Source organism: Mustela nivalis (genome assembly GCF_964662115.1).
Source record: "Mustela nivalis genome assembly, contig: HAP1_SCAFFOLD_690, whole genome shotgun sequence".
NCBI lineage: Eukaryota > Metazoa > Chordata > Mammalia > Carnivora > Mustelidae > Mustela > Mustela nivalis.
Window position 1 is genome coordinate 67,558 of NW_028135973.1, and position 27,388 is coordinate 94,945.

At 44.4% G+C, this 27,388-nt stretch overlaps 1 protein-coding gene and 1 long non-coding RNA gene across 3 annotated transcripts in view; one reads left to right on the forward strand and one right to left on the reverse strand.

The window, feature by feature from the left end:
- Positions 1-22,753, reverse strand: part of HAPSTR1 (HUWE1 associated protein modifying stress responses) — a 28,976-nt gene extending 6,223 nt beyond the window's left edge. The window contains exons 1-4 of one of the 2 annotated variants that reach the window (XM_082750113.1): positions 21,849-22,628; positions 21,108-21,188; positions 9,207-9,482; positions 1,202-2,224 (exon numbers count right to left, since the gene is read on the reverse strand). In XM_082750113.1, coding sequence (XP_082606239.1) covers positions 2,217-2,224; positions 9,207-9,482; positions 21,108-21,188; positions 21,849-22,074 — 591 coding nt within the window. In that variant the 5' untranslated portion in view covers positions 22,075-22,628 and the 3' untranslated portion in view covers positions 1,202-2,216. Of the gene's footprint in view, positions 1-1,201; positions 2,225-9,206; positions 9,483-21,107; positions 21,189-21,848 lie in introns of those variants that run through there. The other variant, XM_082750112.1, reaches the window with a different exon arrangement.
- A 145-nt stretch (positions 22,754-22,898) lies between these two features.
- Positions 22,899-23,879, forward strand: LOC309857412. Its single transcript, XR_014307698.1, has 2 exons — positions 22,899-23,486; positions 23,734-23,879. It is a non-coding gene; the product is annotated as an uncharacterized lncRNA (long non-coding RNA).
- Positions 23,880-27,388: the final 3,509 nt, after the last annotated feature.

Here is a 27,388-nt window from a genome sequence, read left to right on the forward strand (position 1 = left end):
TCTCAGCAGTGAAAATTCTTTTCCAATTTTAGCGATCTAAAATCTTTCCCAAAAAGACTTTTTGTAAGTGTCAAAAAAAAAAAAAAATTAAGATGAACAACCAAAAAATATATTATTTTAAACAGCCCAAATTTTATTTTATAAACCAATGACAGCTACTGGAAGATGCTTCAGGAAACCTTAGCTAAGCCACATGAACAATCAGGCCTATACAAGTACAGAGTCTGAACATGCTTCAGAACTAAAAAACTAAGTTGTACGGCCCAAGGGCATACAACTTAATTTCTACCAAAACACACTTTTTCAAAAAGGGCTATGGGAATATCAATTGACAAAAGCAGCAGAACAAGTAGTATGATTAGACAGAAAAGTCTCAATTGCTTAATACAAGATTAAACTCAATCAGTTTTAAAGTTTCTGCATTCATTTTAAATGATTAGTGTAGGAGTAGGGGTAAAAAAAGAAAAAAAAGATTAGATGATTTCATACTTTGAAAAGAAAGCTCCCACTGGAGCTAAAACAAAGGCACAGTCCAGGTTATAGGAATCTAGGTTACATGGTCAATTGTTAAAAGTAGCACATAACTATTATTTTCATTCCAAGTTCATGCTTGAGATAGTTAAGAAAATCCTGTTTTCAGAATTAATTACATGTCATTCCAGTTTCCCAGCATGGAGTCAGGTCACAGGCACAGAAAGAGCAAGTGCAGAACGGGTTCAGCTCCCTTCCTCCGTCGGCAGCCCGAGGCCTGGGGGCTGCATCTACACTGTCTACTTGCTCCCCAACCTCCTTTGGCCTGTGAGGGCAGAGGGCCAGCCCAGGAGGAGAAAATGCAGCTGTCATTACGGTTGATCCACTTAGCACAGGCTCAGGACCCTGGGCAGATCTGCTCCACCAGTTCTCCCATCTCCAGTATGAAAATGGGGGGGGGGGGGGGACTGGAATCCCCGCCATTTGAACAGAGTGATAACTTCCTGACTGGAACACCATGACACTGGTATTCTTGCATTTCAAATGAATCGCACTATTCAGTGGGTAGCGTTCCCTCTGCAGTGGTGTTCTGAGGTTTTAAGCAAACAAGCACTGTGTGTAAAATGTTGTGTTTTTAAAATGCACCAGGGAATAAGTTCAAATCATTAAAAAAGGAATTCTACTAAGATTTTAGTAATTTGAAGTAGATACCACTCCCCACCCCAATATGTAAATTGTAATACTGAATTTTTATTGAAGTAAAGCACACTAAATCAAACCAGTTACAAAGATACATGTGTCACACCAAGAAAACATTTTCAGTTATGCTGACAGCCCAATGCTTTCAAATTTTTCAAAGACAGTTTTAATGCCATGGGAAAAATGCTCACGACGTTAAAATGAAAAAGGCAAGATACAGTACCATATATGCAGTATGATCTCAACTATGAAATAGTTTTAATATTTATACATTGAAAAAAAGACTGAAAGAAAATGCACCAAACATTTAACTGTAGTTATCTCTATATAGTGGGATAACAAGATATTGAGTTTTTTACTTTTCGGAAATTTTCAACTTTCCAAGAAAGTGCTATTTATAAAACAGGAAACTAGTGGAAAAATTAAACTCAAATGTTAAAGTGCTTTGTAACTATCAATACTAGGTGTGTAAACGGAATGAGGCATGGCTACGAGGACTCCTTTTCACGTCAATGAAAAAATGTCCGACAAAATTGTACTGCAAGTTCAAAATCAATTTCGTATCACTGACGTTGGTAACTTAATACTTAAGTCCTACCCCAGAAAACTTCAGCAACTAATATCTAATCTTAATATACAGAAAATGCCACTTTTCATCAAAAATGTTAATGCTATGTTAATTGCCTTCATTGTTCTTGGTCTCAAAAGCTGGCTTGAACTAAGGCCATCATTTAGAAATTCCAGTCTGCAGAGGAATTTTAATTAAAGAATCTTTGAAGTAATCAATTTTAAGCAATTAAGTGAGGAGATTGCTTTGGTGCATTAATCTCTTACATCTTAATTTCCACATAAGTTTTTAAAATATTTTACTGTTAAGTAAGTATCAATGGTGCTGGTATTTCAGGAAGACGCAGACTGCAACAGTCAACAGGCATCTATGAAGTCCCTACTACTGCGTTCCACACGCTGTACCAGAAGTACAAACACGCAAGAGAAGGAAGGACTTCGAAGACGGATGATCAAAATACCCTATAGGTCAGTTCCAGTTAGTCCTCTGCAACAGAAAGTTACAAGGAGTTTCGTGTATAGCATGCCAACAGTGTAAAAATACTTAACCTAAACATCTGTGTTAGCTATCAAACATTTGTTTCTATAATATTTAGCTCTATGGATGGAAGGGGACAAGAGGGAAAGGGGAAGAAACAGAACCAAACACAAATAAATCCCTCTTAAATGTATTGGATTTCAGGTGTCTAGCAAATTCTATCAAGAAGCCTTGTTCTCACCAAAATCTCCTCTTCGGTATCACTCTAGTGCACACAGGTCCAAAAATGTTTTCCAACAAATTAACAAAAGCTACAAACACCTGTCTGCTCAGAGAACAAAAACCCTATTGCTTCAGGCTATCTGGAATTCACAGATTTCCATAAGCACTAGAAGAAGGCATCAGTTTTATACACTGAGTATGACAAATTAGGAATTTGCCTTACATTTTTTCTAGGTAAAGTTCCTATCTGACCTTTTATGGTTTTCTGAAAAAGCTCTATACCCAGTTCCTCCAGACCCAAGAATCTTTCAAGCTATTGTATCACAGGCCCCTTCCCCTAGCCTCTAATCAACTGTGCTTAGTACTTAGTGTTAGGTAAATGCTGGGCAATGGAGAGGCTACAGAATGACAATAAATACTTTATTTTTAAAGGACCACCACTTCCACAGAAAGAGCTGAAATGCAGAAATCAGAACTCTTAATACCACATCCACCAAAAAGGGAGGGTTTCAAACCAGAAAAGGGTTCAGATGTCAGACTTCAATACTAAGGAGCTGCTGTCTTAACTAAGTGCTTTCTTTGAAACAAACTTTTTGTTTCTTTCCTTTGTTTGAAATTCTCCAGGGCTACATTAAAGGCTAGCCTGCCTAAGCCCCTTTCACTACTTACACCAGGGAATGGGGCAGCCCACTGCCTTTTTGAAACTAATTTAAACATGAAAGGAACTTAATACTTGGCAAAGTGAGATCCTAAAGCCAAATGCCAATGGCAGCAATTCCCAACAGCGCCTACGATGACACAGACTGTACATGCTAGGGCCCTCTGATATGAATGGATGGAATTTTACAGAAGAAACAACCCAGGCCTAGTAAGCTTGGTTCCTAAAACCTCGGTCAAGAATGTCATCAAAATGACATTTGGAAATAAAAACCAAGTGTTTCTGATCTGTACAGAAGAGTCTGAACCACAGCCAGGAGCCTCCAAAGACCATCTATGAGATGACGTCAATGAGGCGCTTTGAGTAAGAGTGAAGTCTGCCTTGGCATCCAGCTGCTTCTCCCAGCCTGGTCTCTGTCTTCCCTTCCATGAACGCATGCCCCATTCCTCTCTGGACCCTTTTCACCTAACCCCCTCCCCAATAATGAATAAAACTCAGAAAGAGGAGACCGAATTTCAATCTAAGGCTTTCCAGACACAACACTAGCTTGGGTAAGTCAACTGAGAATCTGTCCATCCAGTAGAAAGAGAAAAAGCACCAACTTCACTGGTTTGTATCAACATGAAAAATTAAAAAAAAAAAAAAAGATCCTAGCAAGTAACATAGTAATTAACAGTAATTTTTACATTATCCTTCCCCTCTGGAGTGATATGTGCAATTTAGAAGGTCACCCTTACTGAAGGGGGGGGGGGTGTTAAGAGGCTATCCAAACTCTAGGTCTACTTTTGCACTGAAATCCACCAAGAGGCAAACAGGGTGCTCACAGAACTAAGCAGAAAGTCCCCCTTCTCTCAGGGTAAGAAACAGTACAGTGAAAGGGTAGGTAGGTACTTTGCTTAGTTTCTCATTCAATCTAACACCTTACGAAGAGGAGGAGACTACCTTGCAAAAGTTAACCATCAGGGTGCCTGGGTGGCTCAGTCCTTAAACGTCTGCCTTCAGCTCAGGTCATGGTTCCAGGGTCCTGGGATGGAGTCCCATATCAGGCTTCCTGCTCAGCAGGATGCCTGCTTCTCCCTCTCCCATTCCCCCTGCTTGTGTTCCCTCTCTCGCTATGTCTCTATCAAATAAATAAATAAAATCTTAAAAAAAAAAAGTTAACCATCTTGCCCAAGGTCATAGTGGGAATGTAGCCTACCTACAAGAAAGCGTAACTACTCTTCCTACTAAAGTGAACCAGAAATACAGGTCATGAACAATTCATCCTCAATCCTACTTAACAAGATTTACTTAGAGTGAAAATGCCAAAAACAGAAAATTCACGTATGGAGTGATATCTTTAGAGAAGAAAATTCTTCTTTCCCACCCTCCCTGGGGGAGGGACCACAATGTAAAAATGTGTAGGAAGCACAATGGTTAAGAGCATGCACTTTGGAGGCAGGCAGATCTGGAATATCTATTCTACCACTTATGAAGCCAAATAAGCCCGCTCTCTTCAACAAAACTGCAGTAACTCCAGGCAAGTGAGAATTAAATGACAACCTCCTTAGCAGAATATGCAGGCATAAAGTAACACTAACATAGCTGTAATGGTGCCATCATCTTCAAGCCGGGTTCAAAGTATCAGTTGCTCTAATTTAAGTAAGGAGTTTCCTCTAGCTCTCCTAACGTACACACCATTCCTTGTACCCCCGCTGCAATCATCCTGGGATCTGCTGATCCTCAATTCTTCCTGAAGGTTCTCTACCCCCACTGTGTTGTATCCATCCACGTAACAGACCTCTGAACTCTGTTCAACTCAGAACACACCTATGCCAGTTTCTTCGCCAGATTGTTAAAGCCAGGAGCTTTAAGACAAGGCCCTGCCCTCAGGTACTCCTAGTCTATTGGGAGGGACAGCCAGAGAAGCAAATCCAAATGGGAGAAGACTAAAAGCTCAAGGAAGGCTTCAGAAAGGAGAAGTGCAAGAAAGCTTAATTTTAGAAGAGGCGCTTGATCTATCTTTAAGTATAAGCAGGCAAAAAGAAAGATCTGGAAAAGGGCAAGGAGACATTCCATAGATGAGGCCATATGGCTAAGATATCTGACCCAAGGTCAAGACCCAATCAGAAGGACCTTATAATGCCATGCTCAGTTCTGACTTCAACCTATTAGCCATAAACAAAAGCTATTTTTCACTGAAGTGACAAGATCAAAAACACTACTCCAGTGGTCCCAGGGAACATGGACAGGCGACTGGGTCATCTCAGGGCCAGGAAGCAAGAGCAGGAAGGAGATTATTCCAGAGCCCAGGGCTCATCTCCTCCAAAGACTCTTCTCTTAACGCACAGCCAGGCCACACAGTAAAAGGTCCCTTTCTGCCTCTGGAGTATCTTTACACATATCACATCCCTGGCATTAAATTACCCAAGTATGTGTTGACCTCAACAGAAAAGCACTCCTTCTTCATTTATACATTTCCAGAGACAGCAGAGAATCTGCCATGTGTGCATCTGAATGGCTCAATGAGGACAAGACAGGTATTTGCTAACGGGCTGGAACTACTCTATGTGAAAGAGGTCTGCAGGGATGCTGTGGTGTGGACATCCACCAGAGGACAACGGTACACACACACCAGGCAGTCAGGAACAGGCTAAACTACAAGTAGAGGGCCTTGTGGGAGGTGGTTAGGGCTTAAGATATGGGGAGTGTAGGGGCCACCTGGGTGGCTCAGTCAGTTAAGCAGCTGCCTTCAAGTCAGGTCATGATCCCACGCTCCTGAGATAGAGTTCCACGATGGGCTCCTTGCTCAGTGGGGAGCCTGCTTCTCCCTCTAACTGCTCTGCCTGCTGTTCCTCCTCCTTATGCTGACAAATAAATAAAATCTTTAAAAAAAAAAAAAAAAAGTGGTGGGGAGTGTAAGCTAATCAGTGGAAGAGTCTGAGGGGGTGGGGATCGAAGCTGAAAGAACATACGAAGAAAAAAAAACCAAAAGGAAAATTCCACATGAGAAAGAAAGGATGCCTAAGAGGTAGAATCAGAAAGGGAGACGGAGAACCACAAAACAGTCGAGAGGATTTTAGGTCCATCTGAAATTGTCTATTACATTAAAAAAAAAAGGAAGCAGGTACTATTCAGCACTTGGTAACTTTTTGATGTACTTATTTTAAGACAAGAATTAAAAAGGCAAGGACAACAATCAGTTTATAGTACATGCTTTTGTATTTCTCAGACTTCCTGTTAAGTTTAATATCCAGATGACTAGATCTCATGGTACACAGGAAAAAAAGCAACCCCTAGTGGAGACGAGTGCCAAAATAAAGTGGATTATAGTCTTTAAACCTCAGTAACCAGGAGATTTGTCTGTAACTGTTTGATAACCACTGATATATGTATGACTGAAACTGCATTAACTCCTAGGCTGACGAGGTACTAATCAGAAGACCTTACTCATTACCACACCCTCAGTGTCTACAGGAAATAAATGCTGTTAAGTATCTTATACCTTTGTCATTTTTCTTCAAATAAAATGTGTAATTTGGGTGTATGTAGGTGTGTTTGGTACAGGAGAGTACTTAGGAGCCAATTAAGAAAAACTACGGGGGTGGGTGCCTGAGTGGCTCAGTCAGTGGGGCGGCTGCCTTCAGCTCAGGTCATGATCTCCAAGGGTCCTGGAATCGAGCCCCAGGGAGCCTGCTTCTCTTCTCCCTCTGCCTCTGCCTACTTGTGCTCTGTCAAAATAAATAAATAAAACCTTTAAAAAGAAAAGAGAAGAAAAACTATGGGGGAAACTGTCTTCTCATAAAAAGGAACAGGATGATATGACCTCCTACACTCATGTTTGTCGTTTTAAAAACTTAGTAAGTATACTTCAATATGCAACTCTTTTCCTAAGTCCCCCTTCCTTGTAGGTCAAAATCTCATGAATTTAGACTCTCCTTCCAATGCAGATCCCTAAAAACTTCAATATGACTTCAACTACATTTCACACATCTGGCTAAGCAATTGATTATATGCAAAACTAAACTGACAAGAATGTACTTCACTGAAGATGGCTCCAAATACATTGTAGGAGATCTGGAGAGCTTTCACTTCAATTTAGACTATCCAATAATTCAGATCACAAGGACACCTGGTTACAAAGTTGGTCATTAATCTGCCTTACAATTTAGTCAACAATGCCCTATCATGAGAAATCATTCCAATCTCAAACCAGACTAGCATTCTCCTCAACAGACTGATGTTCTCCAAAACCACTAAGCGCAAAACTTGGTGTAATTTATGTTTCTGTATACTCTTCCAAGGGGCCAAATTACCTGACCACTACAGGAATTCAGCGTAAGAACCTTAGGACTAGAGTACACAGAGTCTCCAGTATATGGTACTTGAAGGCTATTAAAGGGAAAGGTTATTTGCCTACACAGCTTTATTGTTCAACTTTCTCGAACTTCACAATTTAAATGCAAGTCAAGATCATGAAGTCTCTTCTTAAAACTACATTGTTTTAGTAAATCCAAAAATTCACAAAATGACAAATTACAAGCTCAACAGTCAAAAAAAGGTGGGGAGGAAGAAGGGGGCGGGGCAAGAGAGACCTGGCACTTTTTACAAGGTATACAACTGCACTAAGATTTTATAACAGGAGTGGCATTTTTGTGTCTTAAAACTATCAAGTATAGTATGCTACAGAAAAAAGAAACTTAAACGAGAGAGGTATGGAATGAATCATAAATACACCTGATGATAAAGAAAATCAGAATGCTCAGACACAACCACATCCAGCCCTACTGTGCGCAGACAGGCCAGTCACCTGACTGGCAACTGACAAATGACTTCCAGTCATTTGTTCCAAACTTAATGGTGAAAGAGGTGAACTCTGGAACTGAACTGATTAAGAACAGATCGAACTCATTTTTGCCTTGAGTTTGAGAAGTTCTAATGGCATGACTATTCCCCTATATTAGAAACAGCCACCAATCCTAAATACTGCATCCACACATCAGGGACTTTCCTGCAATAAATGTTTTGTGTTTTTAACTTAAACTATCAGGAGGAAAAAACATTTTTTTCCAACCCCATGATCTGAATAGGGTTTTAGGTCAAGAATCAGGGTCCACCAAAGAGAACAAGAAATCTGCACAAGCCTTAAAGCTTCAAGGACATAAAAATCCTCTGCATTTATATCCCATCCTTTTTAATACCAGGTTACTTAGTTTTAGATGACCTACTATGGCCCAGAAATGTTCGCTTTTAACAGGCCTCCTGACCTAACTCACTAATTACTTCTCTCCTGGAAGTTATGTGCATCACGCATGTTTCCTGTTCAGTTCCAACTAAGTCTCAATACTTCATTGTTCTTTTATTAAACGTATAAATGCATTGAACGTCTAGTAAGTACCTCTTCCAGGTCTACCTGTAAATCTGTATTAGAGAGGATCAAACAGCAGCAGCCTTGTTGACTACTCACCCCAGGCTTCTCCAGTAATACTTAAAGCCCTTAGCCAAGAAGGCTTCTTATGGCCTGGGGAGATGGTGATTAAGACTGTCCTGACAGTCCTATCAAAGCAAGGATCTAAGGAACAACAGATGTCAAGGAAAGTCACTTATTCTTATTCTTCTTACATCTATCCATTCCCACTTGGGTCATCAACTCTCACCCTTTTAGGCACACTCAATAATTCAAAAGGGCCAAAGGGAGTTCCCACAAGAACAGCCCAAAAATTACCTGCCTCATTTGCCTGCCACTGACCAGACTCTCACGGCAGTCAGAAATGTACTAGAATCTTAAGACACAAGAACTTCCTCTTTGACTCAGAATAGTAAGAAAACATGTACAACAATAAGTATAAAGCAGTAAGGTCTAATCAATGTTGCAAAAGATTCTGTTATTGTGACACTGATAAGCTCAAACTAGCTTTCTAAAAACATTTTTTAGGATGGGCTAACTAACATTCAAAAATTGCCCACGTTATGTTCTTAGCTTACATTCTACTTAAACATTTCTAGAGCACGTAGTTACTATAATAGACAAAACACAGACAATATTATCTGGACCTAAACCTAGATGTGAAAATGGGTCCACAGGCACACTCTTAACCATTTTTCCAAAGAAATATGTTTAAACGGCTTTACCATGCAGAGCTATGGCTTCCCGGAAGGGTTGCAAATCAGTCTCTACAGATGAGCTAGTTTCCGTTGAAGTAGCTCGGTTAGGGGACACTACAGTCAGTCTTGGGGGAGCTCTAGAGTTTCGTGGTGGAGGAACTTTTCCACACAGGAAGCTGATCAAATCTTCTCTACGAATAGTTCTTCTGCGCTTTTTAACCCAAGCCAACACATCCTTATTGCGTCGCTGATAGCCAATCTGAATTCCAATATCAAAACTTCGCTGATGAGTATCCACGCTTTCTGTTAGAGAAAAAAGAACAAGAAATAAAGAGACAAAATGATCAGTAGAGCCAGGATCCATTCTTTTCTGAAACAAAACCACATGACAAGTTAAACAAAATGAGTATCATGAAGTATATGGGGTTCTCAAACCTTAATGGCAATCCATTAAACTAAACTGTATTTCATCCCTGTTTGAAGTGTTACACATGGTATTTAATCTTAATGGTCTAAATTCAGAGATCATGAAGTCCTACAGCTTCTGCCTGGTTCTTTAAAAAACAAATAAAAATTAACTTTTTTAGGTTTATTTATTTAAATGACCTCTACACCCAATATGGGATTTCAACTTACAACCCCAAGATCTAGAGTGGCACGCTCTTCTGACTGAGCCAGCCAGGTGCCCCCCCAAAACACTGATTTTAAATAGAAGCAAGGACTATTTCTTGTTAGCCGAGTTACCATTTTTAAAATGCTATTCCCTTTAAAATCCTGCTAAGCTTAATCAAATTAAGCTAGCTTGTTTAATGCTACTAATGGTGGGTAAATTATTAAATGTCTATTAGTACTATATGCTGCTTCACCTGTGAAAAAAGGTAGTAAGGTAGTAAAGTAGTAAGTAAAAAAGGTAGTAAGAAGACCTGGAGGGGGGACACCTAGATGGCTCAGAAGCAGAGCATGCGGCTATTTACTTTGGGGTCATGAGTTCGAGATTGACACTGGGTGTAAAGACTGCTCAAATTAAAAAAGAAAAAAAAACAAAAAACAAAAAAACTTTGAAAGTGGTACAAAGGTTCCCCTATTGCAAAAAGAGAACAGCTACTGAGCAACTCTAGCAAGGTCAAAGAATACACACAAGACCTAAAATTGTGCTCCAGAGTCTGTGGCTATTAACCACTAAGCTCTACTCGCCTGCAGAAATGCGAATTCTCACAATTAATCCTAAGTAGGAGCATCATATCATTCAACAGATGACTACATACTACATACACATCACTCAGGCCACCTGCATTTACCGTATCATTTTGGGAATGATACACTCCTGACAGGTTCAGCACCAAGAATTGGGAACACACTGAAGGCAGCAGCCAACATTTTAGAAATCAAGAGGAAAAATTAATTCTGACAACTCAACACCAAAAGCAAACAGCACAGTGGAAACAGTCATTCATTCCCTTCATATACTTTCTTTGTGCTTCCAGTTGCCAACAGTTTCCCATAAGTCAATCACTCCTGAAAGACCTAACTTAAAAATTTCTCAGACTGGCCTCCCAGTCTCCCTGTAAATAAATACTACCCCTGTATATATGTAACCCACATTTTCAGTAAATGATTCCTGACCTACTGGGAAATTTAAGTCACTGCCATTTATTTTTAGTTGAACTGCTAAGCTCACAGAAACTCAAAAGTATACCTTTAATGACATTAAAGACAACGGTTCTATCTATCCCTGGGCTTTTGTAAGAGCAAGAATTTTTCTGCAGCACAAAGAATCATTCCTCTATTACTTTTCTGGGCCATGATTTCTTTTTAAATTACTTGTCTGAAACACGTAACTCAGAAAGGGAAAGGAATAACCAACAGAGTTGTGTTCCACAAGCACAATTATCCAGTACAGAGGATCCCAAGCTGCATGAATTTGCATTATTAAGCAAGAGTGCAGGAGGGCAGCACAAGCAGAACTTTATCAGAAGGCCTATTCCTTAGATGATCAGTCCTTATTGCTGAAAACTTTTCCAAACAAAAAAAAACGGAAAACCTTGTCTATGGGAGCACTCTTAAGATTTTTTTTTTTTTTTTAATTTGAGAGAGAGAGATCACAAGTAGGCAGAGAGGCAGGCAGGCAGAGAGGGGGAAGCAGGCTCCCCACTGTGCAGAGAGCCCAATGCGGGGCTCCATCCCAGGACCCTGAGATCATGACCTGAGCCAAAGGCAGAAGCTTAACTCACTGAGCCACCCAGGCACCCCTGGGAGCACTCTTAAATAAAGCAGTCAACTCCATAACAACTTTGAGAACTGGATTATTCTTATTCTTTTTTTTTTTTTTTGATTATTCTTATTCTAAAGACATAAAAAGCACACGTGGAATGAAGTAATTTCTCCACTTTCTCATTACCAGAGTAATGGTCAAATTACAATGTGAACCAATGGCTTCTGATTTATCAGTTCATCATAAACAAAGCAAGCATAAACTCCATTTTAAAACAGTGGCAGCCTGAGTGGCTCAGTCATTAAGCGTGTGCCTTAGGCTTAGATCATGATCCCAGGGTCCTGTGATGGAGCCCCTCATAGCCCTCCCTGCTTAGCAGGAAGCCTGTTTCTCTCTCTCCCACTTCCCCTGCTTGTGAACCCTCTCTCAGTGTGTCTCTCCTTATCAAATAAATAAAATCTTAAAAAAAGGGGGGGGGGTAAATAACATTAGGGCACCTGGGTGGCTCAGTCAGTGAGGCCACCTTCTACCTTCAGCTCATCATAATGTCAGGGTCCCTGCTCAGTGGGGTGTCTACTTCTCCTTTGCCCTCTACCCCTCTCTCCCCCCAACTTGTGCTCTCCATCTCTAATAAATAAAAATTTTTTTAAAAAGGTAAATAACATTTAAGAGTGTAATATAACATTTTCCAATCTCTTAAAGACTTAGATAAAGGCAACGGTAGGAGTAGATAAACTCAACATAACCTTGGTAAAGCTGTATCTAGAAGAGTGATTTTGAAAGAGCTCAAAGCATTTGAAGAGAAATCAAAACTGTGAGCAAAACCCACAGCACCAGAAAAAGGAAACATGTAAAGTGTGAACGTTGACGCAACCAGGATTCAACAAAACTGCCCCACCTGAAAGAACTGTTACACTCAAACTTGTAAGTGGAGAAGCAGGTTCCAAACAGAATGACCAAGGAAATTGTTTTTCGAGAACCAGACGAAAGGAGGCCCAGAACTGTAAGCAGAGAGGGAAAACACTGGAGGTATAGAAGGACTATAAGAAACAGGTCTGAAGCAGGTCTGTGCAGTGTAAAGCCAAGATGAAGCGGGCATGTAAATACACAGCTGCCAAACCAGACGACAAAACCTCCTCCTTCAACTGAATGCAGAACTCAAGAGCCAAAGGAAGAGGACTACCTGAGGCAGTTATTTAAAGAACTGACAATACAGGGAATAAAGTTGCTACATTTTGGTCTGAGGACAAAAGTTCCAAAAAATCAGATCTGCAAGGGCCTGGGGCTTTTTTTTTTTTTTTTTTAAAGATTTTATTTATTTATTTGACAGAGAGAAATCACAAGTAGTCGGAGAGGCAGGCAGAGAGAGAGAGAGGGAAGCAGGCTCCCTGCTGAGCAGAGAGCCCGATGCGGGGCTTGATCCCAGGACCCTGAGATCATGACCTGAGCTGAAGGCAGCGGCTTAACCCACTGAGCCACCCAGGCGCCCTTTTTTTTTTTAAAGCAGGCTCCACACCCCAAAGTGGGGTTTGAACTCCTGACCTGAAATCAAGAGTCACATGGTCTGACTGAGCCAGCCAGGAACCCCAAGGGAGAGCCTGATGCTTCAATCACAGACTTGAACAAAGCTGGAAAATGCAATATTCAGTGGTTTACATGAAAGACCGTTATCTAAGTAACCTGTGATGCTCTTTTATTAAAATTTACACAACTTGGGTGCCCAGGTGGCTCAGCTGGTTAAGCGACTGCCTTCGGCTCGGGTCATGATCCCGGAGTCCTGGATCAGATCGAGTCCCGCATGGGGCTCCCAGCTCCATGGGGAGTCGGCTTCTCCCTCTAACCTTCTCCCCGCTCATGCTCTTTCAAATATATAGAATCTTTAAAAAATAAAATTTACGCAACTAAAAAAAATTTTTATGTGACTGACCAATCATTTCATCTAAGAAATTCTGAGCAAGTCTCAACATCAAAACCAACCAAGAACAAACTAAGGATCAGGTACTCCACAAACACTGACTTTTACAGATTAGAAAGTACAGAAGACAAAAGCAGACAGGACATTTAAAGTCTTCAGGTACCTCCTTCGGCACTGCCTGGGCAAGATTTGGTTTTATACCATTCACAGAATATCCTGAAAGCCAAATCAATAACCTTACCACCCCCATTAATCCCATTTCAGTTATTTCCCTATAGAGAAAATCTCATGTTGACACAAAAGCATTTCAAACACAGTCCTTACATTTAGGACTTTAAACAGTTAAGTGGTTGAAAATAAAAACCTCCTATCAAACAGGAGAGATGTGAATACGTACTGGAGAATCTTAGGCATGACTGTACTAGATTTTAATGTAATCACAGGCTGATTAAGTGTACAGCAGCACAATAAACACAAACAGGGATGGCTTTCTCAAGGCTCTCTGCCAAAAACTACCCGGAATACATCTGAACCTTGACAAACAGACATTCAAATTCTAGAAATGCAGAGCACAGGAACTGTGGGGACAGTCTTATGTCCAAAATTATTTTACTGAAGCCAAAGCCATTGGCAAGCAGGGCCATAAGTTTGAAGGTTAGGCAAACCCCAAGGGCATCAAAATGTCAATCTAACCTTTAAGCACAACAGTCACTTCCCTATTCAGGAAACAAACTGACGCAGACAAGTCACGGGAGATGTCCCATGTTTCTTATGTTTTTAAAAAACTGTTTTTGCAGGGCACTTGGGTGGCTCAGTCATTAAGTGTCTGCCTTTGGCTCAGGTCTTGATCCCAGGGTACTGGGATCGAGCCCCACACTGGGCTCCCTGCTAGGCAAGAAGTCTGTTTCTCCCTCTCCCACTCCCTGTTTGTGTTCCCCTCTCTCACTGTGTCTCTCTCTGTCAAATAAATAAATAAAAACCTTAAAAAAACAAACAAAAAACTATTTTTGTATAAGCAGCTGAAATGGAATTCCAGATTTTTAGAAGTCTAATCCTCTAACCACTGGCCGGGGCAACAGGCACAGAATCACCTAATTTCTGAGACGGAGACCAAATGTACAGCTTTCTTACATGATATACAGACAAGATTAATCCAATTTCACTATTTATAGTTTCTGATACAATCCTTTTGAGCTGGCCAGAGCAGACATCCAATTTCTTAAACAAGGAACTTGGAACTGAGAGGCTCAAATGGCCTTGCCCGAAGTTAGGTAAGTGACAGAGTTCCTTCTATAAGGTAGTTCTTCCCCAAAACAAGAGAAACTATCCCCCATCCGCCTTAGAGGACCTATAAACTCTAAGAGCACACTGCTAGATCAAAGCAACATTTCAAAAAAATACTAATGACAAAATATTTGAACTTAGAAATTCAATTTGCATTAACTAGTCATCCAGTCTGCCACAGGGGAAACAAGTATTAAAAGTGTTTCATTGGAAACAAAGATTTGAATTACAGGCAAAATAAAACCATTTTCCAACTGTTTTGAGAAACAACTCATGCATTCTCCAGCAATGAAGTATCTGAAAATAGGCACCAACTTCCACTATTTAGATATTTACTTTTTTTTTTTAAAGGTTTTATCTGTTCATCTGACAGACGGAGATCCCAGGTCTGCAGAGAGGCAAGCAGAGAGAGAGAAGGAAGCAGGCTCCCCGCTGAGCAGAGAGCCTGATGGAGGGCTCAATCCCAGGACCCTAGGATCACGACCTGAGCCCAAGGCAGAGGCTTTAACCCACTGAGCCACCCAGGCGCCCCCCACTATCTAGATAATTCCTTAATTTTCACCTAGCACACAAAGAAGGACAGGAGCCAGAAAAGAAATGTATGTAGTAACCCCATGTGTCTGGCATCCAACCTCATCCTTCCTTCTCCTACCTAAAGGTACTTCCAAATTTGTTTGGATAGCTCTGGGGCGAGCTTCCTCCACATTCAAATGGTTTAGTCTGAACCTAATCTGCATAGCCCCAGACAGTAGCTAGGATACTGGTTCTGAGTAAGCATGTGACCCAATTCTGGCCAAGAGACTATAGAGCAGGACAGTTTGAGGCACTGACTGAAGCTAATCCTACCATTGGCCTTTGGGTCGGAGAGAAGCCAATCCATGTTCACACCAATGAAGCCTGCCTGACTTGTACTTTCTGCTTACCTGCAATCAAAACATCCTTTTTTTTTTTTTTTTAAAGATTTTATTTATTTATTTGACAGACAGAGATCACAAGTAGGCAGAGAGGCAGGCAGAGAGAGAGGAGGAAGCAGGCTCCCTGCTGAGCAGAGAGCCCGATGCGGGGCTCGATCTCAGGACCCTGAGATCATGACCTGATCCGAAGGCAGAGGCCTTAACCCTCTGAGCCACCCAGGCGCCCCTCAAAACATCCTTTTATAGAAAAGTTATGCCGAAGACAATGTCTTCCACAAAAACTTAACACATCATCTACAGATGATGTTATGAATGACTGAGGCCACTGCTCCTTATAGAGCAAAAGTTAAAGAATAAAATTTAAGGGATGCCTGGGTGGCGCAGTAGGCTAAGTGCCTGCCGTCAGCTCAGATCATGATCCAGGGATTTGGGGATGATGCTTCTCGTCTCCCTTTGCTGCTCCCCCTGTTTGTGCTCTTCCTCCCGCTATCAAATAAATAACTAAAATCTTTAAAAAAAACAACTTGAGATTTAGAGTTTCTAATTATAATCCAGAGGTGTTGTGAACAAAGTCTCAAAGCTCAGTATTATTTTTTTTTGCAAAAAGAAGGGTCACAAACCAGATCCACAAAGTCAAATTTTAAAAGAGATGAAATTCTGGGGTGCCTGGGTGGCTCAGTGGGTTAAGCCTCTGCCTTCCGCTCAGGTCATGACCTCAGGGTCCTGGGATCAAGCACCGCCATCAGGCCCTCTCCTCAGTGGGGAGCCTGCTTCCCCCTCCCTCTCTGCCTGCCTCACTGTCTACTTGTGATCTCTGTCAAATAAACAAATAAAATCTTTAAAAAAAAAAAAAAAGATGAAATTCCACTATCTCCAGGTGGAACACGCTTTCTCTGACCATTTGTTTATATATGCCAATCACTCACCACCAAGCCCACAAATTTTCAGCATGTCCTACTCAGTTTCATTTTATCTACAGTCTAAGATGGCCACGCTGAAGTAAGAAAGCATGTTATAAAGGGATGTGGCATCAAGAGGCCTCAAAAACAAGGACTTAAATAAAAGGCATCATACCATTTTTCTCACCTGGCGATTCTATTTAACCTTTAGGGAAAGATGAAGAAGGAAAGCACCACACCACAAAGCTTATTCACAAGAAGAAATACAAAGATAAAAAATAACCTAGAATTTCTTGCTTTCATCTTAAGGACTGCCCATAGCCACAAACACCTGGAAAACAGAATTATAATAACATGCCAGAACCAGAACTCAATCTACAATAGATGCCCTTCTAACAATGCTGGGCTTCTTCAAGCACTGCTGGAGTAAAGATGTTCCCTGGGCACATGCTGGTCAGAGAGAGAACAAGGAACATCTTTCAAACACACAGTATCAACAGAAAGCTCTCAACAGGGGTTCCTGGGTGGCTCAGTGGGTTAAATTCTCTGCCTTCGGCTCAAGTCTTGATCTCAAGACTTGATGGAGCCCTGAGTCGGGCGGTCTGTTCAGCAGGGAGCCTGTTTCCCTTCTTCTCTCTCCCTGCCTCTCTGCCTACTTGTGATCTCTGTCAAATGAATAAATAAAATCTTAAAAAAAAAAAAAAAAGAAAGAAAGAAAGCTCTCAACATATGTCATAGTACTGCTCAACATGCAATGAAAGTTATTAAAAGTGGAGACAAGGGTGCCTGCCTAGTTCAGTCGGTAAAGCATGTGACTCTCGATCTCAGGGTCGTGAGTTTAAGCCCCACGATGGATGTCGAGCTTACTTTAAAAAAAAAAAAAATTAAATTAAATTAAAAATATTTTTTAGTAAATAGTTAATTAAAAGTGGAGGCAAAGAAATGGAGCTAACCATAAAACAAAAGTCAAAGAAGAAAAAGACATCAAAAACCTGAGAGAACAGGGGCACCTGGGTGGCTCAGTCCCTTGAGCATCTGCCTTCGGCTCAGGTCATGATCCTGGGGTCCTGGGATCAAAGCCCACATCAGACTCCCTGCTTGGCAGGGAGTCTGCCCCTTTCCCTGCTTGTTCTCTCTCTCTCTCAAATAAATAAATAAAATCTTAAAACAACAACAACAAAACCCTGAGAGAACAAACCATTAGGGACGTGCTGAGAAGTGGCCCTGGGCCATGTGATCAAACACTGGGTCAAGGACACTGGTAAAGAGGTAAGGCACCAGCACCCACCTCAGGCAGACCACTGGGGCTCCCAAGATAGCCTTGTCCCAGAGGACCAGCACCAGTCCAACCTCTCTTCTGAGCAAGGAACCCAAACAGAAGAAGTTGGTATTAAACAAGGAGAACAATTTCCTAATGAGGAGTCTGGAGACCGAGATTAAAAGTAGCGCCCAGGAAAATGCAAGGAGGGGGCTTTAAAAGGCAAACCAGCAGGTGTGGTTAAGTATTTCCCAGGTAAGCATGAATCTGGGCTAAATTAAAACCAACACGGTAACTTTTCACTCCCCTCTTCTGTTGCACATATCAAAAAATGTACTAGGCCAGGAACAGAACATAACTGAAAACCAAACAAACATCACCCTTTTTAGATCTACCAAATCAAGACTTTTTTCCTCCCCTTTCCAAAAGAGGATACCAAAGTCGTGCCCTACAACACGGAGTAGCAAGAACCACACACTCCATATTTTGCTGAATTCTGTCCACACTAAGAGAGAACTCACTCTCCTCCACATCCTCCCAGCCAAACCAAAATGACTGAGCCTTAGACTTTTCAAAAGCACAAAAGCAATCAAAAGGGGCCCTCAGCTAGGCTTTTACCTCAAATCTGAACTTCCTATGTGTTTCCTTTAGGAGCTATCAAAAACCTGGCATAAGTGCCAACCTCTCCCCAGTCTGCAGAACAAGCCATTTTCAGCTTCCCAGTTAAGTGTATAATCAGAAAAAAATACAGCAGCACTACCCTTTAAAGAGACCCCATCCCATTATCTCCCCCCTTGTACATAATATCTAAATATTTAATCGGAGCTATGAACAAGAACTTAGATTTACCACTACACGTAATGCTGCATGCGCTGGTGACACTACCTTGCTAACTACACTGGTTCTATTTAAGGTATCTAATTAATCCTACAGCTGTAGTCCTGTTCTCCAAAGACTTCACCCTGAAAAAGAGAAAGGTGAGTATCTCTGCAGAGCATTACCTCTTTTCTTTCAATCAGGTAAGAGTATGTTGCTACACTACCAAATTTCACGAACCACAACTCACCTTTCCTACCAGGTAAAAAAGGATGCATTTACTTTTAACAAAAACAGGATATAAAACAAACCAGTTCTAACAATCTAACACATTTGCAGTAACAAGAAAATCTATTTCCATTTTTTAAAAAATGAATGTCTCAGGGTGCCTGGGTGGCTCAGTTGTTGGGCGTCTGCCTTAGGCTCTGGTCATGACCTCCCAGAGTCCTGGGTTACAGCCCAACATCAGAACCACAGCAGGCTCCCTGCTCAGTGGGAAGCCTGCTTCTCCCTCTCCCACTTCCCCTGCTTGTGTTCTCTCTCTTGCTGTGTCTCTCTGTCAAATGAACGGATAGAATCTTTAAAAAAAAAAAAAAAAATTGAATGTCTCTCTCATTAAATCAGCTGAACAAAAGAAAACTAATAAATTATAAAAAGCAATTTCAAATCAAGCAATCCATTTTGGGGATTATTTCAGAGTTCAGCTTCTAACCCATCTTCTATTTTGAAGCACTGTCAGCTTTAGTCCTAAAAAGATAACATAAAACAGCACACAACAGCACCAAAAGTTAAAACAGAAAATCTAAAGGATGTTCATGTTTTTGTATGGCCTAGGCAAAGAGAGGCATACAAAAGCCACCAAAAATGGTGCCATCCCCACCTTCAAGAAAAATAAATTGCAACAAACAAATGGATAAACTGTAGCACCACACACAGAATAGAATGCTACTCAGACCAAACAAACAATAAACCAACAACACTGGGGTCGGGGTGGGGGCCAAAATGGACACCCAGCTACTTATTAACACCTGCAGCATGTACTCCATGGATCAATCTCAGAAACACGGGAAGTTCATGAAGCCAGGCACAAAAGACTGTGCCATAAGGCTCTATTCATGACTTTATGGAAACAGGAAACCATACATACAAGTCACATCAGTGGTGCCAGGGGCTCCGGTTGGAGATAGATGCTCTATGCTGTCACAGTATATGTTGTCTGTCAAATTCAAGCTATGATTCTTAAAAGGGTGATTATATGGTATCGAAATTATACTCCAAGAAATGAGTCTCCAAAACAGGTTTTAAGTATTATTCCAAATTCTCTGGATGAAACCAAGAGACAATCCAGACAATGCTGAAGACCCTCTAGAACTGATGGATGTTAATTTACTCAAGAGTCAAAATTTAAGGAACTCAGCTACATAAAATCAAAGTTTGACCACTGGGGCACCATCTGCGTTTCCCGTTTCTCGCAGGCCTAGACTATGAGTTCCTCCTTCTCTAAAATCAACATTCTATTCACGTTTCACTTTATGTTTTCAAATTACTAACCCAAAAAACTGCAAATTCCACCCACGATGCCTCACAATAATGTATTTTTCCTATAGAATGCTGCCATTATTTGCACATTCTTGGGCAAAAATAATACAGGAAGGTGCTCCACAGCTTGTTTTAACCTTTGATCATTCTGAAATGCATTAAGTCCATTACTGTTATATGCAGCTTCTCCCAAGTTTGAAAGCATTTAATTTAATTACATTTTTACTAAGATTAACAAATTCAAATCCTTTCTCCACAGACACCCTGTCCCGAAGAAGCATCAAATCCAAATTTCCAAATCTTCAAAATCATTTGAGACATAAAACCAAAAGCCCTGGTTACTGAGAGCACAATAAACAAGAACACTTACTTACATATCTTCACGTCTTGGGGAGGGGTGAGGATTAGCTCCAGAAAAACACTACCATAAAACAAATCTATCAACGCAAACTCTGATCACGCATTTCCTGCCAACAATATACAATCAGATATGCAGTAGTTTTGAAAGCAAACGCGACGTTGCTAGGAAGAGCAGTATGTTAATATGCACAGATTAGTCCAATCAGCTCGTTTTCAGCGCACTTAAATGCTACGAAAATACCTCGGTCTATGCTGCCTAACTCAAGACTCTTTTCCGGGAAGTGCTCACCTCCCTGTGGCACCATGAACTCCCTTCCCAGGGTGCCCTCGCCAGTGAGAGGCAGCAGGCCTCGCTGGTCTCCCAGCTCGGGGCTTCTCAACCCCGCACTACCGACACTTGGGGCGGGGGAGCCTGTCTTGTGCCACGCAGGATATTCAGCAGCCCTCTCCTAGGGATGACATGCAAAACTGCCCCCAGTGTCAAACGCGCCCAGGGGGGAGGACCGGAGGGGGTCAAACGCCCCGGCTGAGATGCAGGGATATAGGAGACCATCCCCGGAGTTCTCGACCGACAAAGTACTCGGGGCACTTGGTGGCCGGACTCCGCAGCAGCAAAGACTCCGGCAGTCTGTACCCGGGGAAGGGTGTCCAATACGTTCGCAGCGCAGGGCTCAAACCCTGACACAGGCTGCCCTTCCCCTTAGCCGGCAATGCAGCAAGGTTATCTTTACCTTTATAGAGGTTGGTGACGGCGGTGGCTGCGTTTTGGAAGGGGACCCAGAGAGAAAGTCCTGGCTGCTGACACACTCGGTCTGAAAAAGCGGAGGAAAGAGAAAAAACACACAAAAGACACAGAAAGAGAGAGAGACACAGAGAGAGAAGATGTTATTTGGGCGTCAATCACTCCGGAACGGCCATATTAGGTTTCGCCATTTTGTTCCAAGGCTTCAGGATCCCACACTCAACTGCGAGAACTGCAGGAAAGGGGTCGCGGCGGGAGCAAGGGCGAGCCGCGGGGCCCAGAGGCGCAACCCCGGGACCGACCGCGGCCGAGAGAGGCGCCCCCTCCCAGTCCCCGCCCGGAGGCCGGCTTCGGGCACAATGGGCCGGCCCCGCCGCCTCCCTTCGCCATTTTGTGACCCGGGGCCCCTCCCCTCCCCTCCCGGCCGGGGGGCGCCAGCAGCCGGGCCTCAGCCGCGGGCGGGCCCCCGAGAGCGGCCCCAAACCGGAGCGCCCCCCGCGCCGGCCCCCAGCTTGGCCGCGGCCGCCCGCCGGGCCCGCCCCCTGCGCCGCCATCTTGTGGGGAGGGGGCGACGGGGCGGCGGGGGCGCGGAGGCCCGGCCCCGCTCGGCCGGCGGGTGGGCGGCCGCCCTCGGGGTTCTCCACCGACCCGCGGACCCCGAGGCGCGTCGGCGGCGGCGGGGGAGGCGGCGGGGCGGCGGCAGCGGCAAGATGGCGGCGGCGGGCCTCACCTTTGTAGAGCTGGGCCACGGCGGTGGCCGAGTTCTGGAAGAGGTGCCACAGCTTCTGCTGCTTGTGCTCGGGCTGCGCGGCGGCCGCCGCCTCCTCTTGCAGCTCGGGGGGCAGCTGCTCGTCCTGCTCGGCCTCAGCCAGGCACTGCCGCTCCCACTTAGAGAACCAGTGCTCCGGCCCGTGCTCCTGGATCTCGGCCTCGCCCTCCTCCTTCCGCTCCTCCATCCTCCGCGGCCTCCCGCGGCCTCGCCGCCGCCGCCGCCGCGTCCTCCTCAGGCGGGGCCCCCGCGGGAGCGTCGTCGTCGAGCGGCCCGGCGGCGGGGCCCAGCGGCCGGCGGCAGCTCCTCGAGGCGGCCCAGGCCTCTTGCACCCCGACGGCTTGCGAAACCCGCCCCGCGGCCCCGCGCTGTCCGGGACGACCCCCGCCCGGGCCTCCCCACCCCCGGGCCCCGCCGAAGGTCGCCGCGGCCCGGACGACCGCCGCCGCCCCTCGCCTTGCCGGCCTGAGCCTATCTACCGCCCACCCATGGCGCCGCGGCCCCCCTAGGGCCGCCGCCGCTGACCGCCGAGGCCTCCGCAAAGCTCGGCCTACGCCGCCGAGCCCACCCCGAAGACTGAGGAACGTCGTCGTCGCCGCCGCCGTCGACGCCTCTGCGGCTGCTGGTCCCCGCCCTCCCCCGCCCACATGCTGACTGGGGAAGCACCGCCCACTCGGCCTCGGCTCCCCTGCCCGGTTGGGGCGCGCCCGCTCCGAGCGCCCTCATTGGTCGGATCCGACCGGTTCCGCGTGCCGGCCTCTGAACACAGCACTGTGATTGGCTTACCGTCCAGTCTGCCTGACGTAACCAATGGGCGGGGGAAGGGAGCCTGTGTCAGGAAGGATGGAAAAGGAGGGGGAGGAGCTGACAGTGGTTGCGTCCAAGCCAACCAAAGGGGGAAAGAAAAAAAAAAGATAAAGATAAAAGGTACGCATGCGCAGTGGTTGCTTCCCCCCCCCCGGCGGGCGGCCAGTGACAGTCACGTGACCCGGCCCAGCGACCGCGCCCCGCGGGGTCTTTTCAGGCGCTTCCCGGCAACAGGGGCCCCAGAATTAAGTCGGGCCACCGCGCCCTGCTGTCTGGGGTGGCAGTCCGCTTGCCCCAGCTCCTTGGGCTCCAAAACGGCTAGGGGCGTAGAGAAAGAATAAAACGTCCAAGTTGGCAGATTATCTTTTGAGTCCCATTTCTCGGATGGGCAAGTTGGGGTTCCGAGCCCCAAGGAAAACTTCCAAGTGGCGAGGCTAGCGGCCCTTCCTGCGGCCCGCTGCCCTTCGGGGAGTGCGTCCCGTGACGCGGCCATCCGCCCGATCCAGAGGCCGCCAGCCAAGCGGACGGGACGCCCCGGCTGGGGTAGCGACCCCCAAGCTGTCCGGAGGAGCACACTCCGGGGCCACGTGTGCCCGTCTGCATCACGCGCCAGCCCCCGCCTCCCCCAACCGGAACCCGCGTGGCCATGCCGGGTGGACTGCCCGGACTCCCGTTAACCCGTGCCGCGCGGTGGCCCCGTCACCCCTGCGGCTCTGGGGGCCCCCGGAAGAAGCCACCACGCAAACGAGTGATGACCGCACAGAGGCGAAACCGGCCCTCCAGCTGCTGGAGGTGAGAGCAGGAGCCACCCAGGGCCTGCAGAAGCTGGCCGGGGTACCACCTCGCAGGAGCTACCACAGGGAGCTCCTGCAAAGTAAGGTGGCTTTAAAGCTCTCACTTCTGGACTTAAATGTGACCTCCTCGTTAAGGCCTACGAGTCCCTGTGGGACCTGGGCCCACCTCCTCCGTGTTCATCTCACGCCATCTTTTGCTTGGCTCGTGCTGCCCAGTAACACTGGCCTTCTTTCTGTTTCCCCAGGACACCAAGCTCTTCTCTGCCTCAAGGCCCTTGCTCTCACGGTACACACTCTCCCTCTAGAATCTTTCCCCTCAATTCTCAAGGCTCTGCTCAAATGGCCTATAAGCCCTTGTCATACCAGCTTTATTAAAGTAGAGCATTCCACACTCCTGTTGCCTGGCTTTATTTTTTCATACCCTGAATCACTACCTGAAATGACCCTACTATTGATGTGTTTACTTATAACTCTCTTGTCACTAAAAAGTAACTTATCAGACGGCAGAATCTTGGCAGTCTTGTTCCTGGCTGAATCTTAAAAAGATTGGTAAATAGGATGTAGGAAGAAATGGGGTTAGAGGCCACCCCACAAAAGACATGCCAGGCAATAGTAGGAGTTATGGGGGAACCCCCAGTTCTTCAGCCAACCAGAATGGGAGCTGCGGGCTGTGTACTTTGTCCATCCAGTATCAGAGGCACACAGCCTAGGGTTTACCGATTTTGTAAAAGCACTACAAAAACACAATCTGTTGACTCTATAATATGAAAAGAAATATTTTTTTCAGGAGTGTGTGGATGGCTTAATCCATTAAGTGTCTGCATGTTGCTCAGCCCGTGATCTCCAGGGCCTGGGATCAGCCTGCATTGGGCTCCCTGCTCAGCGGGGAGCCTGCTTCTCTCTCCCTCTGCTCCTCTGCTCTGCTTGTGCGCTCTCTCTCTCTCTCAAATAAATAAATCTGTAAAATCTAAAAATCTTTTTCAAAAAAAGTTTTTTCAATAATGATTACAATAGAAAAACATCTGAAAATCTGTCACTTTTATGGAAAAAAAAGTTTAATCTGAGTGCATTTTCATAGAGATTTTTCTGAGAACTGCCATGGTCTTAAATGAGTCTCTCTCCTTCTTCCTCCTTCTCGCTTTCTCTCCCCCTCTCCCCTACCCCGAGAAACGCACATACACACAGAGATGACTCTGGACACCAGTCTACAGGTCAGTTTCATTCTAAACTGCCCTTTATAAAACCTAAGCAACACTATTAGACATCAGTACCTGGTGGGTGCTCATGGTCAGGCTCCAACAGCTGAAGGATGAGGTTTATCAGTAGCCACTGTGAAAAGCAGCCTGTGCCGAATGCCGTGAGGACAGAAAGTAAGATGTGTAAGGGGTATAAAAGGGTACTTCTCACTGGTGGGAATCACAGAGGATTGGAGTAGAAAGCATTTTTGCTAGGCCATGAAGCATAGACAAGTTTCCTGAAAGGGAGAGGCCCCTCAGAGCAGAGGGACGCATGGATTCAAAGGCACGGAGGTGGAAAAGGCTTAAAGAACCAGGAATAGAGGGGTGCCTGCATGGCTCAGTGGGTTAAAGGCTCTGCCTTCGGCTCAGGTCATGATACCAGGCTGCTGGGATCGAGCCCCACATTGGGATCTCTGCTTGGCGGGGAGCCTGCTTCTCCTCTCTCTTCTGCCTGCCTCTCTGTCTACTTGTGATTTCTGTCTGTCAAATAAATAAATAAAATCTTTAAAAAAAAAAAAAAAAAACAGGAATAGGGAGTGCCCAGGTGGCTCAGTGGGTTAAGCCTCTGCCTTCGTCTCAGGTCATGATCTCAGGATCCTGGGATCAAGCCTGGCATCAGGCTCTCTGCTCAGCGTGGAGCCTGCTTCCCCCTCTCTCTCTGCCTGCTTGTGATTTCTCTCTCTGTCAAATAAATAAATACAATCTTTTTAAAAAAAAGGAAAAAAGAACCAGGAATAGCCTGCTCTTTTTGCTCATGGGTCCTGTCCCCATCCTATAATAAAACCAACATTTTTGCATCCAAAAAAAAAAAAAAAAGAACCCAAATAATCTGGTTTGCATTTTCTTTCTTTCTCTCGATGAGAGAGTACTGCCTTGTTTGGCTTTCTAAATTTAATAAGTACTTCCTATCTGAGTGACCTTGGGCAAATTACTAAGACTCTGAGCATCATAAATGGAGTTGGTAATAGAAACTCCTTAGGTTTGCTTTCAGGATTAAGTGTGAATAAATGAGAAAAGGACTGAGTGCCATACCAGTCCACAAGATTATTCAATAAAAACTAGCACTCTAGGGGCCTGAGAAAGTGCTCCTACATTAGCCTCCAACCTTGGAATTGGGAGGTCTGGACGAGCCACAATGCATATGACATCTCTCAGCTAAACTCTGGAAACTTCACATCCATTTGAAGTAATTAGCTTTTGATGACTCGAGAAAACGTGGGTTGGTGTATACTTTCTTTTTTCTTTTTTTTTTTTTTTTTTAAATAGGCTCCACACCCAACGTGGGTCTGGAACTCACAAACCCAAGCTCAAGAGGCACATGCTCGGCTGCCTGAGGCAGGCCAGGCACCCCTGTCCTTTCATTTTTAACATCCTTCCAGACCTTTAAATATGTATATGTAAATACTTTTTTGCTGTTGTTAAAGATTTGAGAGAGACAGAGAGAGACAGTGTACGCCTGCAGAGGGAGGAGCAGAGGGAGAGGGAGAGAGCGAATCCTCAAGCACACTCTCCACTGAGTGCAGAGCCCAATACAGGCGAATCCCAGAACCCCAAGATCATAACCCCAGCTGAAATCAACAGCTGGACGCCCAACCGACAGAGCCACCCAGGCGCCCCACATAAACGCTCTTTAACATAAAAGATGTATTATAGAGCATGTTAGGAAACTGAGCTTTTATTTTCAATTTTACAATAGATCTTGGACATCTTTTCTATTTCAACAAGGCACAGGTGACCCCTTGAATGATGCAGGGATTAAGCGTATGACTCTATGCACAGTTGAAAATCCATAGGTGACTATTTTTTTTAAGATTTTTATTTATTGATTTGACAGAGATGGAGAGAGGGAACACAAGCAGGGGGAGTGGAAGAGGGAGAAGCAGGCTTCCTGCTGAGCAGGGAGCCCTATGCGGAGCTCAATCCCAGGGCCCTAATCATGACCTGAGCCGAAGGCAAACGTTTAATGACTGAGCCACCCAGGCACCCCCCATGTGTGACTTTTGACACCCCCAAAACTTACTGCTAATAATCTCTTGATGACTGGAAGCCTTATCCATAATATACAGTTGATTAACACAGATCGTGTATGTTGTATATACTATCTATCTACTACTCTTACAATAAAGTAAGCTAGAGGAAAGAAAATGTGATTAAGAAAATCATAACTAAGAATACTTTTATAGTACTGTAGCTATTGAAAAAATCCACATATAAGTGGACCCACACAGTTCAAACCGATGTTGCTCAAAGGTCAAGTAGAGTTGGCTCTTTCCTCATTAGCAGTCACATTGTACCCCATGGTGTAGGTCCATGATAATGTATTTATCAGTTCATCACGAAAGAGCATTTGGCTGTGTTCAGGAACTTAGGACTACAGCAATATGTACTCAGCGTTCCCATACATTCATCTTTGCCTTCCTTCAGTAACTTCTTTCGTATGCATTCCATGACATAGAATCACTTGGTAAAGGCACTGGATTCTGTATTCACTGGTCCTGTTATTATTAGTACCACAGAAGTACTCCATGTTTCAACTGAACAATTCCAATTACACAGAACAGAAAGTAAAAACGGGAAGTCATTCCACCTCCTCAATTCCGAACTCCAGAAATAATCTGTAACCTTTGGAAATGATGTCCACGTTTATGTGTAACTATATATG